The 12,545-nt window shown below is 51.9% G+C and overlaps 1 protein-coding gene across 1 annotated transcript in view; it reads right to left on the bottom strand.

Moving 5' to 3' along the window:
• Positions 1 to 5,639, bottom strand: part of ARFGAP3 (ADP ribosylation factor GTPase activating protein 3) — a 47,457-nt gene extending 41,818 nt beyond the window's left edge. The window contains exons 1-2 of the mRNA XM_046011326.1: positions 5,484 to 5,639; positions 454 to 572 (exon numbers count right to left, since the gene is read on the bottom strand). Of these exons, the coding sequence (XP_045867282.1) occupies positions 454 to 572; positions 5,484 to 5,552 (188 nt within the window). The 5' untranslated portion in view covers positions 5,553 to 5,639. The remainder of the gene's footprint in view (positions 1 to 453; positions 573 to 5,483) is intronic.
• Between the last annotated feature and the right edge of the window lie 6,906 nt (positions 5,640 to 12,545).

The raw sequence follows: 12,545 nt of genomic DNA, 5'->3' as shown, positions 1-12,545 counted from the left end.
GACCAGGGACCCCAGGAGCCAGGGCTGTAGGACTGCGCTGGACATACGCCCAGGCTGTAAGGAGGGCGGCTCACCCCTAACATCAGCTCCACTCCTGATGGGGCGTGGGAGGGACCCACAACCCCGACCCCCTTCTATCACAAGCGCGTCACAGTGAGACTCCTCTGAGCTGCTGGCTATCAGGTGATCAAGGGAGAAGATGACCGTCTCGAATCCTCCACTCTGCCTGTCGTCAGCACTGCGGCCTGAGGTCCCCAACACGGCTCCACGGAACAGTCACTGAATGGAAAATAATTCATTTCCCCTGTTCGCCTGATGATGAGGATTTAACTCTCTGTAAGTCATAGCCTCTCGTTCTAACTTGATGTCAAAGCAAACATGAAGGAAAAAGGGGGAAAAGAACAGTGAAACCACAGGGTCACTCCCACCCTCGACGAGAGAAGACACACTTACCGAATAAAACTCAGATGGACGCCGAGGGACCGGTGCACCCCTGAGCAGTCGATGCAGAGAAACACCCCGTAGGTCACGCTTGTCCAGCTGGGGTTCTTGGCACCACAGTCAAAACACACCTGAAAGAAAATTTCAAAATTCACTTATTAATTCCTACTAGCCGAAAGGGGGATCTCACAGGATACAATATAGGGTTTAGCTTGAAAGTGCCTTAACCTTTAAACTTTTAAACCAGTTATTACAAAGTTATCTCACCTAGGGGCGCCTGGCCTTCTGCTCAGGTCATGATCCCAGCGTCCTGGGATGGAGCCCCACATCGGGCTCCCCGCTCAGCGGGGAGGCTGCTTCTCCTTCTCCCACTGACCCGCTTCCCTGCTCATTCTTTCTCTCAAATAAATAAAATCTTAAAAAAAAAAAAAAAAATCTCAACTACAGGGGCACCTGGGTGGCTCAGTGGGTTAAGCCTCTGCCTTTAGCTCAGGTCATGATCTCAGGGTCCTGGGATCGAGCCCCACATCAGTCTCTCTGCTCAGCAGGAGCCTGCTTCCCTCTCTCTCTAAGCCTGCCTCTCTGCCTACTTGTGATCTCTGTCTGTGAAAGAAATAAATGAAATCTTTAAAAAAAAAAAATCAACTACATTTTTCTCAACCTTAACTTTCACTTCTTTTATTATCATATCGTGTATCACTGTATTATATTAATTAAGCACCAATAGGGCTCCTAGCAGGCTCATGCACACAAGACAGGATGTCCCCCTGCTGGGAAGGCTCAAGGTCTTGTGGCCCTCCAGATGGTGGCAGCGGTCGTGCACGCGCCTTCTGCCTCAGCCGGCTGTGTGTGACCAATTATAAGAGAGATGTGCCAATAGGCCATTTCTTTCTTCTTTTTTTTTTTTTTTTAATATTTTATTTATTTATTTGACAGAGAGAGAGGTCACAAGAGGCAGAGAGGCAGGCAGAGAGAGAGGGAGAAACAGGCTCCCCACTGAGCAGGGAGCCCGATGCGGGGCTCGATCCCAGGACCCTGAGATCATGACCCAAGCCGAAGGCAGCGGCCTAAACCACTGAGGCAGCGGCCTAAACCACTGAGCCACCCAGGCGCCCCCATTTCTTTCTTTTTTAATTAACATACACCAATAGGTCATTTCTGAGGTTCCGAAAGATGCTCTGGCCTCCTCTCTGTCTCTTGCTCTCTCTCTCCCGGGGACCTCTGGCTCTGGGGGAGGCTGGCCCCGTGTCTGCGGGGCTCGTGAACAGCCCGGTGGACAGCCTCCAGTGGTGAGGAACTGAGGCCACGAGTCCAACAGCCAGTGAGGTGCGGAGGCCGGCTGAGCGCCGCAGGAGTGAGCCTGGGAGCGGGAGCTGCAGGCCTCAGAGAGGACAGCCCCAGCGGCCAGCTTGACGGCAACCTCACGGGACCCAGCGCCCTCCTCCCTCAACACTGGCTGAAGTCAAACGTTCTTCATCGGATAGCATCTGGCAACAGGAACATAAAATGACTTTCAAATATACAGAGTTTTTCATGGAAATCAACATTTAGATTTAATTAAATTCAGAAAATTCCACTGATAAGAGAATACTTCCTTTTTTTCCAGAAGAAGAGCCCCGTATTTTATTTTATGTTTTATTTTATTTATTTGACAGAAAGAGACACAGCGAGAGAGGGAACACAGCAGGGGGAGTGGGAGAGGGAGAAGCAGGCTCCCCACGAAGCAGGAAGCCCGATTTGGGATCCCAGGACCCTGGGATCATGACCCGAGCCGAAGGCAGACGCTTAACAACGGAGCCACCCAGGCGCCCCAAGAGCCCCATATTTTAGATACACTTTACAGACAGAGCCATCTATGAAAAGCTTGTTCCAACTCTAGTCATCAAGAAAGACCTGGCTTCTGGCCCCTTGAGGGCAACGCCAAAGTGCAAACATGAGCCGATTGTCCAAAGCCCCTCACCGTGACCGGCTTGCATTAAGCATGTGAGGCCGCATGGACAACAGCCATGGAAGGTGCCAGTCCCTTCCCTTCGGTGTTTATCCATCACCTGCTGCATGCCAGACGCACGGCAGGCACTGAGCTATTCAGAACTATCTGGCCTCACCGAGTCCGCAGACACTTGCAGAGTCTCTACCCCTGCCGGGCCGCGTGCGGGCCTCTCTGGAGCTCACTGTGCCGTGGGAGGGGAGGACACAGAAATGAGGACGCCCTACGCACGTAGAGCAAGGAATCCCCTTCCGTGGAACACCAAACAGTGTCACCAACTCTGCGCATGTGCTGGTCCTCCGCAAGAAGAGGCCACCCGTAGCCCCCCACTCACTCCACTAACTGTTGTGCGCTTGCTACCACGTAAGTAAGGGAAAAAAATGCCTCTGCTCAACAATTTGCTTTGCCTAATGACGAGAGTGAGTACTAGAGAGACAGCAGCTAATGCTGAGTGTGTCCCCATCAGGCATTGCTACTGACCCACCGAACCGCTGTAACATCCCTCTAAGGAGGTATGGTTCCTGTCCCCATCGAGGCCAGCTTCTGGGCATGCGTGGGACCTGTGCGGCTGCCCGGGGTCCCCACACTTCGAAAAGCCTCCGCTTGCTTAATGCTCCACGGTCTCATCTGGACATTCTCAACACTTTTTAAACCAGGGCCCTGCATTTTCACCTTGCACATTTTGTATTCTCTGCCAATTCTGTAGTGCGGTTCTCCACCCCGTTTTAGGGAAAACGAAGGACTTAGGAAGTTAAGCATCACCGCCGAGGAGTGGTATGTTGGGGACGAAGACCCCAGGCGGCGAGCCCCAGAGCTCACTCTTCCGCCCTCAGCACACGGCCTCTCACCAGGCTTGGTTGGCCCTGTTGGCCGAGGTCTGTCTCCCGCGCCCTAGACTCACAGCTCCCCAGGGGCAGGAGCGGAGCCGGGTCTCCATATCCGTCTCTCTCTGCACCGTGCCCAGCAGACTACCACTGCCCAACGGATGCTTGTTGACAGAGTTAACTCAAGCAATCAAGCAATAAAATGAAGGAACACATAGAGACCAGGAAGGATTTCTCAAACTAGAACATTCACCCTTCTGGGTTAAACCCTTCGTCCAGAATAAATATTCATCACCCATGAGATGAAGAACCCAGATAACAGAGTCTAAAAGTAAACCCAGTTGTTTCTCTTGAAGTTCCTTCCTTCAGTATCTTACAGCCCTCTTTCGTAGCCCCTTCTAGAAAAGGCTTCCCCTTCCCCAAGAGTTCCCCAAACTCTTCCATATTTTAAAACTAGTTTTCATCTCTGCTTAGGTAATGGTTTCTTACTTACAGTCAGATGAAAATTCTTAATCAAGAAATGTAGCTCAAGACTGTGGAACATTACTGGAAAACATCTTTGTCCCGTGCTTTTGTTAATCCTATTACGGAATATAAAATTTTCCAGAGGGGTGCTGTTTGTCATAAAGATCGTAACAAAAAAATGGCTGACATTGAAGATTAACATGTGTGGGTACTGTTCCAAGTGCTTCTCTTGGATTTTCTAATTTAATCCTCCTAATAACACTCTGAGTTAAATCCTGCTCAAGCCTCCCAGGGGAGGAAAGAAGGTACAAAGTAGTCGAGTAACCTGCCCAAGGTAACATACTCACCCCTCACAAGCCTCTCAGAAGTGTCATAAGGACAACGACTTCTTATTTAAAAGAGAACACCTTCCCTTTGATGAATTCAAAGAGAATAGTCATTGGTTCTGAGATAAAGCAGTCAAAAAATAGAACCTCTACACTCTGAACAGCAGATCCAAATCTCGCCTAGCTATACAGCAACCACTCCCTATAAACCCGTTAATCTAAACTTGCAAATCAAGAAAACAGCAAAGACATTAGCACTAGAGAGTTCCTGAAGACCTTCTCCTCCTCACTTTCTCACACTCATCAGACATCACCTCCCATAAACTCCTTCCTTGCTCACTCCTCTTAGTCTGTCAAAATATGGGCTCCTTTCCACCAAGACTTAAAGACATCTAGATTTCATAAAACTCAGGATCTTTCTATGCCGTGATGTCATGACTCATGACCATGATCATTAACGGCTGTTCACTTTGGAGGTGACAGTGGGGACCAGCGGAGCTCCTGTCATGGGAGGGGAAGGAAGAGTCCACATGGACACACTGACAGCCCTTTGCACTCTCCAGGTTCCAGCCTGACCTGTGATCCTTGGTGGAGGGTGTCACTTTAGCCCCGATGCGTCATCACAACATCTCCAGCCAGTTGCGAAAAGTTGTGTAAGTCACAGAGGAGAAAACCACCTCTGGAGACAAAGGAAAAAAAAAAAAGGAAGACCCCATCTCCACCAGAGACCCAAAGGGAAGACAGAGAGAGGGTCTGCGGGGGGCCTTTTTAGCAAGAGAAAAGAGCTGGAAGCCATTGCAGAGACTTAGTCGCTCCATCAGACAGGGAAACTGAGGCTGCCATCAAAGGGCGCAGGGGACCAGCCAGGCTCCAACAGGCACCCCAGAGGAGCTTCGGAAGTCAGCTTTCCCAAGCGCCCAGAGCTGCCAGCTGGAGTTTCAGGGCCGGTGCGTGCTTCCCAGCTGGTCACAGGTGGCCTGCGGTGTCGCCCCGCTCACAGGAGCCCCTGCGTATGCACCCCAGTCCTCTGGGGGGGAGGGTCCCCGAGCCCGCCTCCAGCTCTCTCAGAACTCACGGGGTCCACTCTGCCACCCCCAAAAGCTGCCCCCGTGTGTGCTTGCCCGCCCAGTGTCAGGAACCAAAAATGTGTGCCCCCGGCCCCCGGGGCCCCCAGATGCTGTCGCCTCGCGCTCCCAGGACCCCCAGGTGCCCGCCCCGCCCGGGACCCCCGTGTACGCCCCGTTCCCCACTCCTTGCTGAGGCTGGGGGCGGCGCGCGGCCCAGACCCAGGCGAGGCCCAGGCGCCGCGGCCGCAAGTGCGACGTGTCACAGGCCGGCCCGGCTCCTCCTCCCGCGGCCGCGGCCACTGCCGCAGCGGGGGCCGCCCGCGGGGTTCGGCGCGGATGTCCAGCAAGCCTGAACACGCCCGGGGGCCGTTACCTTGTTGGTGGGCACCGAGCGGAGGCGCTTGAAGATGGTCAATATGTCCTGCTTGCTGGGGTCCCCCATGGTCACCAGAGAAACGAGGCGCTGCCGGCCCGGCCAACCGGGAAGGGCCGAACGGGAGCGGTTGCCGCCTCCCGGAGATAGACGGCGGCCGAGGGGGCGGAGCTGCGCGTGACGGCAAGACCCCGCCCCTCCAGGCCCCGCCCCGCCCCGCCCACAACCGGAGCTCACGCGCCGCTCTCTTCTCGCGGCCCTCGCTCAGGGGCACTGCTGGCTCCGCCCGCTGGAGCCCCCGCCCCGGCGCTGCCCGCGCGTGCGCAGAACTCTCGCGCTCCTTCTCCCGAAGACGGCTCCCGGTTCGGCGGGATCTGCGCGGGGCTGAAGTCGGGGCTTGGCTCCCGGGCCGGACTCTCCACCACTCGGGCTGGTCGATGTCCACTACCGACGGACTCCTTGCTTGGCCAAGGTCGTCTCACCTCGTCCTCGTGCCCCGTGAGGGCGCAGAACCAGTCGCTCCAGGCGGCAGAAGAGGAAAGGGGAGGGGAAGGACCCAGCCGCTCGGGACGCCCGATTTTCACTGGTCGCCTTTCGTTTCGTTTTGTTTTATTTGCACTAAGCCGAAGCCGAGCCCTGGGTGGGAAGTTTTCACCGCCCGAAGTAGCTGTGTGGGTATCAGATCGGCGAGAGATAGCAGTTCTCAGCAGGCTCGGTCCGAGCCGGTGGACACGGACCGGAAAGCAGCGGGACTTTCCCGGGCTGACGTTGCACAAGGCTTCAGACTCGGGAGAAAGGTGCCTGTCGTGGGTGCAGAGCCGCTGGCCGCCTGGGGTTGGGTGGTACCGCGCGAGGAAAACAGGTTTACCTTGGCTCCAAGCCCGATTCAGCCGGCCGCTTCCTGGCTCTGTGACCTTGGTCAAGTCATTTCTCCTCTCCCAAACCTGGCTTGCCCATCTGTACAATGGGGCTAGAGATAAAGGATCCTTGCCAAACAGCCTGTGGGAGCAGCTTCCCTACGGGAGCCCCAGAAAAGCCTTGGTGTATTTCGGCTTTTAGAAGCTGGGAATGTCCCTTCAGCGGGTCTGGTTAGATGCCCGCCGGAAAAGTCGGAGGTTTGCAAGGATGTGGGCTCGGATAAACCCAGGGCTGCAACTTTTCCAAGGAAGGGAAATGTAGCCCTAACAGAAGAGTATGTTACTTTTGCAGTCTGCGGTGACGGTCAAAGTACATACTCCTGTACTCTGTGTCCCGTCATACGGATGCAGGCTGGCCTGTCCGAGGACCAGGAGAGAGTCCCTCAAGACCACGGTCTTTGGTTTTGTGCAGGACAGAAATCAAGTCCGAACTGAGAGGAAGTGAGCATAGTTTATTAAATAGCATATCTGATAGAGCGTGGCGATCAGAGCATCTGGGAGACTCCGGAAGGAAAGGAGAGAGTCCTTTGCTTGGGTTTGGGTTTTTATTGAAGATCACGGTCTGGTGTACATGTCTCAGGCATCCCAGAACTGGTCAAAACAAGGACAAGTGCGCAGATGTCCTCCATAAGTCACTCACTCCCTGGAGCCAGGGACGTTGGCATCAAGGTAGCTGGAGTCTGGGGTCTTGGAAAGCCTACGTGATGAGCCCTCCCCGTCTCTCTGGATGTTTGTTACCTGTTATGCTGGACGACTCCGAAGAGGTGGTCAACTCCTTGGCGGTGAAGAAGAGGACCTACATTAAGGCAGGGAGAAGGAAGGGGTACAGGTCCTAGCAAGAACAGAAGCAGGAAAAGGAGCAAAAAAGCAGTTTTGGGTTTTTTTTTTTTTTCCTGGAGCCCCTTTAGTTGCCCTGTCTCAGTGAAGGTTGGCCCTACGCAAGACACCTGGCATGTTTATGAACTGTTAGAGCCTTCCTGATGGGAATGATGATTACTGTTGGGAGCTGAAATCTTACCAAGTTCCGTATCAGATTCTGAGGGTTACATACTCCACGCTACAACATAAAGGTCCCCGCGTGATGAGGAAGCAGAAGGCAAGCTCAGGACAGAACACAAGCTGATACCCACAACGCCCATCCCTCAATCGTGAGATTTCCTGTATCGTGAGATTCCCTGTATCGTGAGATTTGTGTGGCATTCCTCAGGCCCTTCTAGCTGCCCCTAAACTAAGGGAATGGGGAAAAAAAAAAAAAGATGGTTACCCAATCAAGCTCACAGTCCTGCAGGACAGGAGTTTACATCAGTTTAGCAATGTCTTAGTGATACACAGGGAAGAAGCGTTCTTATCTGTAGCCTAAATCCCAGAAACCCGTGACTCAGTTTCCTGGAGCCCTAACATCACCCTCCCTTCCAAGAATGACATGGGAAATAGAGGCAGAAGGAAATGAAAACAAAGTTAAAGTTTCTTTAGGACCGACAGCCTACCGACGAGGACTTGTGATAGGAAGAGTGTAACGTTCCTCCAGGAAGCTCCAACCTGTCCTAATGTCAGTGATACTGGAAGGAAAAACCACCTTAACTCAGCAATCGCCAGGCCTCCATTATCATATAAATCTTTAGTCTATCAGAGTCCTTTCGGGATACCTCCCTTTTCCTGACGTCCCCTGCTCCTGATGAAGTTTTAGAGTATTAAGTGAGGTTGGTGGGGTGAGGTCTGGAGCCAATAACCAAGAAAGAAATCTTGAGGGGCACCTGGGTGGCTCAGTGGATTAAAGCCTCTGCCTTTGGCTCAGGTCGTGATCCTAGGGTCCTGGGATTGAGCCCCGCACTGGGCTCTCCGCTCAGCAGAAGCCTGCTTCTCTTCCTCTCTCTCTCTGCCTGCCTCTCTGCCTACTTGTGATCTCTGGCTGTCAAATAAATAAATAAAATCGTTTAAAAAAATGAAAAAAGTTCTAAAAAAAAAAAAATCTTGAGACATCTTTGGTGCAAAATAGTGGTTTATTAAAGCGCGGAGACAGGACCCATGGGCAGAGAGAGCTGCTGGCCCAGGGCTGTGATGGTGGCAGGTTCTGTAGGATGGGGTTGGGGAGGTAACGAAAAAGGGAGGTTTCAATAGAACTTTCACATGCTAAAGAGGACCTACTAGATACCGGCACCAGAGCCCTCGCCATTGCCAAGGTCATTTTTCCCTTCTTCGCAAGATATTAACGTTAAGATAGTCGGGAGATTCCTACAGGCTGTCATGATCTGTCCCACCCAGGAGTGGGGGTGGGGGAAGGTTGCAGGGTGTCAGTTTGGGCTTTGTCCTCAGCCAGCCTTCTGGTCCCTCCCCACTCCCATGTGTCTGATCAGCCATTCCTCCCAACCCTGGGGCAGCAGCCCTTCGTCCCCAGGGGTCTTGTCCCAGTGTTTAATTAAAATCATCTTTTCGTACCAGAGCCCTCTCGTATTCTTTCACGGACCTCAGCTCCAGACCTCACCAACATTCCCAAACAACATCACAAAGAGGGAAAAAAGTGCAGTGAAGTCCAGACAGTGTCTCTGGGAGAAGTACGGTTTGTACGCACAGCCGAGGCTCATCTCTCTCGTCTGTTTGTGTTCTTCGGAGGCCTTCCTACCACCTAATACTACCGTATGTGATACTGTTTCCTTCCTTCCATAGAATGTGAGTGTACCGAGATCAGATCTGTTCTGTCTACCTCTGTCCCCAGCACCTGGAACATGCCTGGCGCATAGTGTGCATTCAAGAAGGACGTGTGGCTTATGTTACGCCCCCCAAAAAATGGGCCCGTGATTAAAGGAGCGAGACTGATATAAAGTGAAGGTCAAGCAAAGTTTTATTTCGCGCCAAGCATCAAGAATCAAACTGACCGGTCAGGGTCGCGCCTCTTACAGAGAGGGGCGACCTTTCTCTGTTTCCCAGACTAGCGTTTAAGGGCAAAGGCCATGCGGCTGGGCCTGGCCATGCACAGGTGGCCAGTGAGATTGTAACACACACAGGAAGCTCCACAGTGATGCTAGGTGACCAACTGAATTACAATTTACCCTAGTAGACATTTGAACCAGCCTATTACCTTGGTCAGAACTGGCGCCCAAAAGGTGCCCAAAGGGCGGGGTCCATACTCCTTGGTAACTAGGGAGACCATATGCAACGCCCCACTGACGGGATGTCTCCACCTGGCCTGACCCAACCGTGTATCTGGGCTTTGTTACCTGGAATTGGTTTCGGGGACTTGTTTTGTTTTTTTTTTTAAGATTTTATTTATTTATTTGACAGAGAGATCACAAGTAGGCAGAGAGGCAGGCGGGGGGGGGGGGGGAGCAGGCTCCCCGCTGAGCAGAGAGCCCGATGCGGGGCTCGATCCCAGGACCCTGAGATCATGACCTGAGAGAAGGCAGAGGCTTAACCCACTGAGCCACCCAGGCACCCCTCGGGGACTTGTTTTTAAGTAAATCCCCTGGGGGGAGGGGAGCAGGGACAGTTTAAGGGTTAAACAACCTTATTGTTTAACCTCAATGGAAGCCTCTGGCTAAACAGGTCCTCACAGCTTAGGCTTTGCATGTGGGGAGCTACAAAAAGCATCACATCCCCCACGTGATGATGAGAACAGATGGGATAAGCTACAAAATCAGAACATTTCTTTTTCTTTTTACTTTTTTCTTTTTTTTAAGATTTTACTTATTTATTTGGCAGAGAGAGATCACAAGTAGGCAGAGAGACAGGCAGAGAGAGAGAGGGAAGCAGGCTCCCTGCTGAGCAGAGAGCCTGATGCGGGGCTCGATCCTAGGACCCTGAGGTCGTGACCCGAGCTGAAGGCAGAGGCTTTAACCCACTGAGCCACCCAGGCGCCCCATCCTAAAGTTTCTTAAGCCTATCAGATGGGTAAGTTTGCAAATCAACCAAGTAAACCCAATTCTGAAGAGAAACGAGCTTCCCCAAAGTTACACGGAACAAAGGAACTCCTTCCCCTGTGGTAAAACTTAGGAGAAAGGTGGCACCGTGCAAGTGGGCAAGAGGAAATAAGTCAAAATTTTTAATGCATTCGTAAAGGCCAAGTGTGGGCTGGCATGTCCGCTTGAAATAGCTTGAGGCCTCAGATACAAAGAGAGGTCACGTTCATTCACAAACTCTTCCATAAGCCTCCATCAGAAATCTTTCTTCATGAGAAAGATGGGGGCAAAGAGACTTGAGAGAAACCCGTTGGGGAGTCGGGCATCCCGCTGCTGGGGATGGGGCACAGAACCCCACCCACATCCCTGCTGGGAAACAAAAGCAGCAAATGAACTCTCCCCCAGGGTTCAGGAGAAGCTGCATTCCTGCCGGGGCAGGGTTCAGGAGAAGCTGCATTCCTGCCGGGGCAGGAGTAGAAGCAAAACCTGGTAATACCAAATCTGAAAGAGAACGAGATCCTCTCACCTGCAGAAGAGGACAGGCAAGAACTCACTGCTCCAGATTTCAGAGGGACAGAATACAGAAGCAGCCATGAGGCAGGTCCGCACTGCTATGGACTGTCCTCTCTTTTAGGAAGACATCCTGGTGTGCCTCTGGCTGCGTGAAACAGCGTTTAGGCCGTTGAGTTCATTCAGTGAAATAGGAACTTGCTGAAACGCGGACGCCACTCTAAGGAAAAACGAGACTTTTCTGGACAGTCATATGATGAATGGCAAAGTGCGAATAGGCGCAGGTCTTGTCCCTTGTCCCTGGAGGAGGCCAGTGAACTTCAGTGAGTGTGGAAGAAAAAACACTATCTCTTACGCCGTTTCTTACAGGTCAGGTACATTAGACCATGAACAGATGGGGCGCCTGGGTGGCTCAGTCAGTCAAGCATCTGCCTTTGTTATGCCCCCCAAAATGGGTCCGTGATTCAAGGAGCGAGACTGATATAAAGCGAAGGTCAAGCAAAGCTTTATTTGGCGCTAAGCATCAAGAATCAAACTGACCGGCCAGGGTCGCACCTCTTAAAGAGAGGGGCGGCGACCTTTCTCTGTTTCCCAGACTAGCGTTTAAGGGCAAAGGCCATGCGGCTGGGCCTGGCCATGCACAGGTGGCCAGTGAGATTGTAACACACACAGGAAGCTCCACAGTGGTGCTAGGTGACCAACTGAATTACAATTTACCCTAGTAGACATTTGAACCAGCCTATTACCTTGGTCAGAACTGGCGCTCAAAAGGTGCCCAAAGGGCGGGGTCCATACTCCTTGGTAACCAGGGGGACCGTATGCAACCCCCCACTGACGGGATGTCTCCACCTGGCCTGACCCACCCTTGTATCTGGGCTTTGTTACCTGGTTTCCGGGACTTGTTTCCAAGTAAGTCCCCTGGGGGAAGGGGAGCAGGGACAACTTAAGGGTTAAGCAACGTTATTGTTTTAACCTTGATGGAAGCCTCTAGCTAAATAGGTCCTTACAGGGTCAGCTCAGGTCAGGATCCTGGAGTACCGAGGGTCTGTTTCTCCCTCTGCCCCTCACCCTGTTTGTGCTCACTCTCCCTTGCTCGCTCGCTCTCAAATAATCTTTTTTTTTTTAAAGATTTTATTTATTTATTTGAGAGAGAATGAGTGAGAGAGAGCACGAGAGAGGAGAAGGTCAGAGGGAGAAGCAGACTCCCCAAGGAGCTGGGAGCCCCGCGCCGGACTCGATCCTGGAAGTCCGGGATCATGACCTGAGCGGAAAGCAGTTGCTCAACCAACTGAGCCGTCCAGGCGCCCTCAAATAAATACTGTTAAAAAAGGAAAAGGAAAAGGAAAATGCATGGCATCGTGAGCACCACTGTCTGGTTTCCGCAAACCCCTGTACTGCTGACGCAGTGTACACTTGGAAACTCACAAATGCCCCATTTTAAACGGTAAAATAGCTAAATAAAGACGCTTGGGATTGAGTTGATGTTACTGATTGATTTTTTAAAAATGTAAGTTGATGCCATTACTTCCATTAACGGGATAAAGGATTTGGTGTAATAATTGCTCATTGCTGTAATATTTGCAATTAAAATATTAGCAAAAATAATTGCAAAAGGAAATGAAGACTTACATTTATCCAAAAACCTGTACCTGAATGTCCATAACAAAGGTGTTCGTAATTACCAAAACCCAGAAACAACCCAAATATCCTTCAACTGGATTAGCAGACATGGTGAATTCAAT

This window comes from Meles meles, chromosome 7 (assembly GCF_922984935.1).
Source record: "Meles meles chromosome 7, mMelMel3.1 paternal haplotype, whole genome shotgun sequence".
In the NCBI taxonomy this organism is placed as follows: domain Eukaryota; kingdom Metazoa; phylum Chordata; class Mammalia; order Carnivora; family Mustelidae; genus Meles; species Meles meles.
The sequence above is the reverse complement of the archived record's forward strand: the minus strand, read 5'-3'. Positions and strand labels throughout refer to the sequence as shown.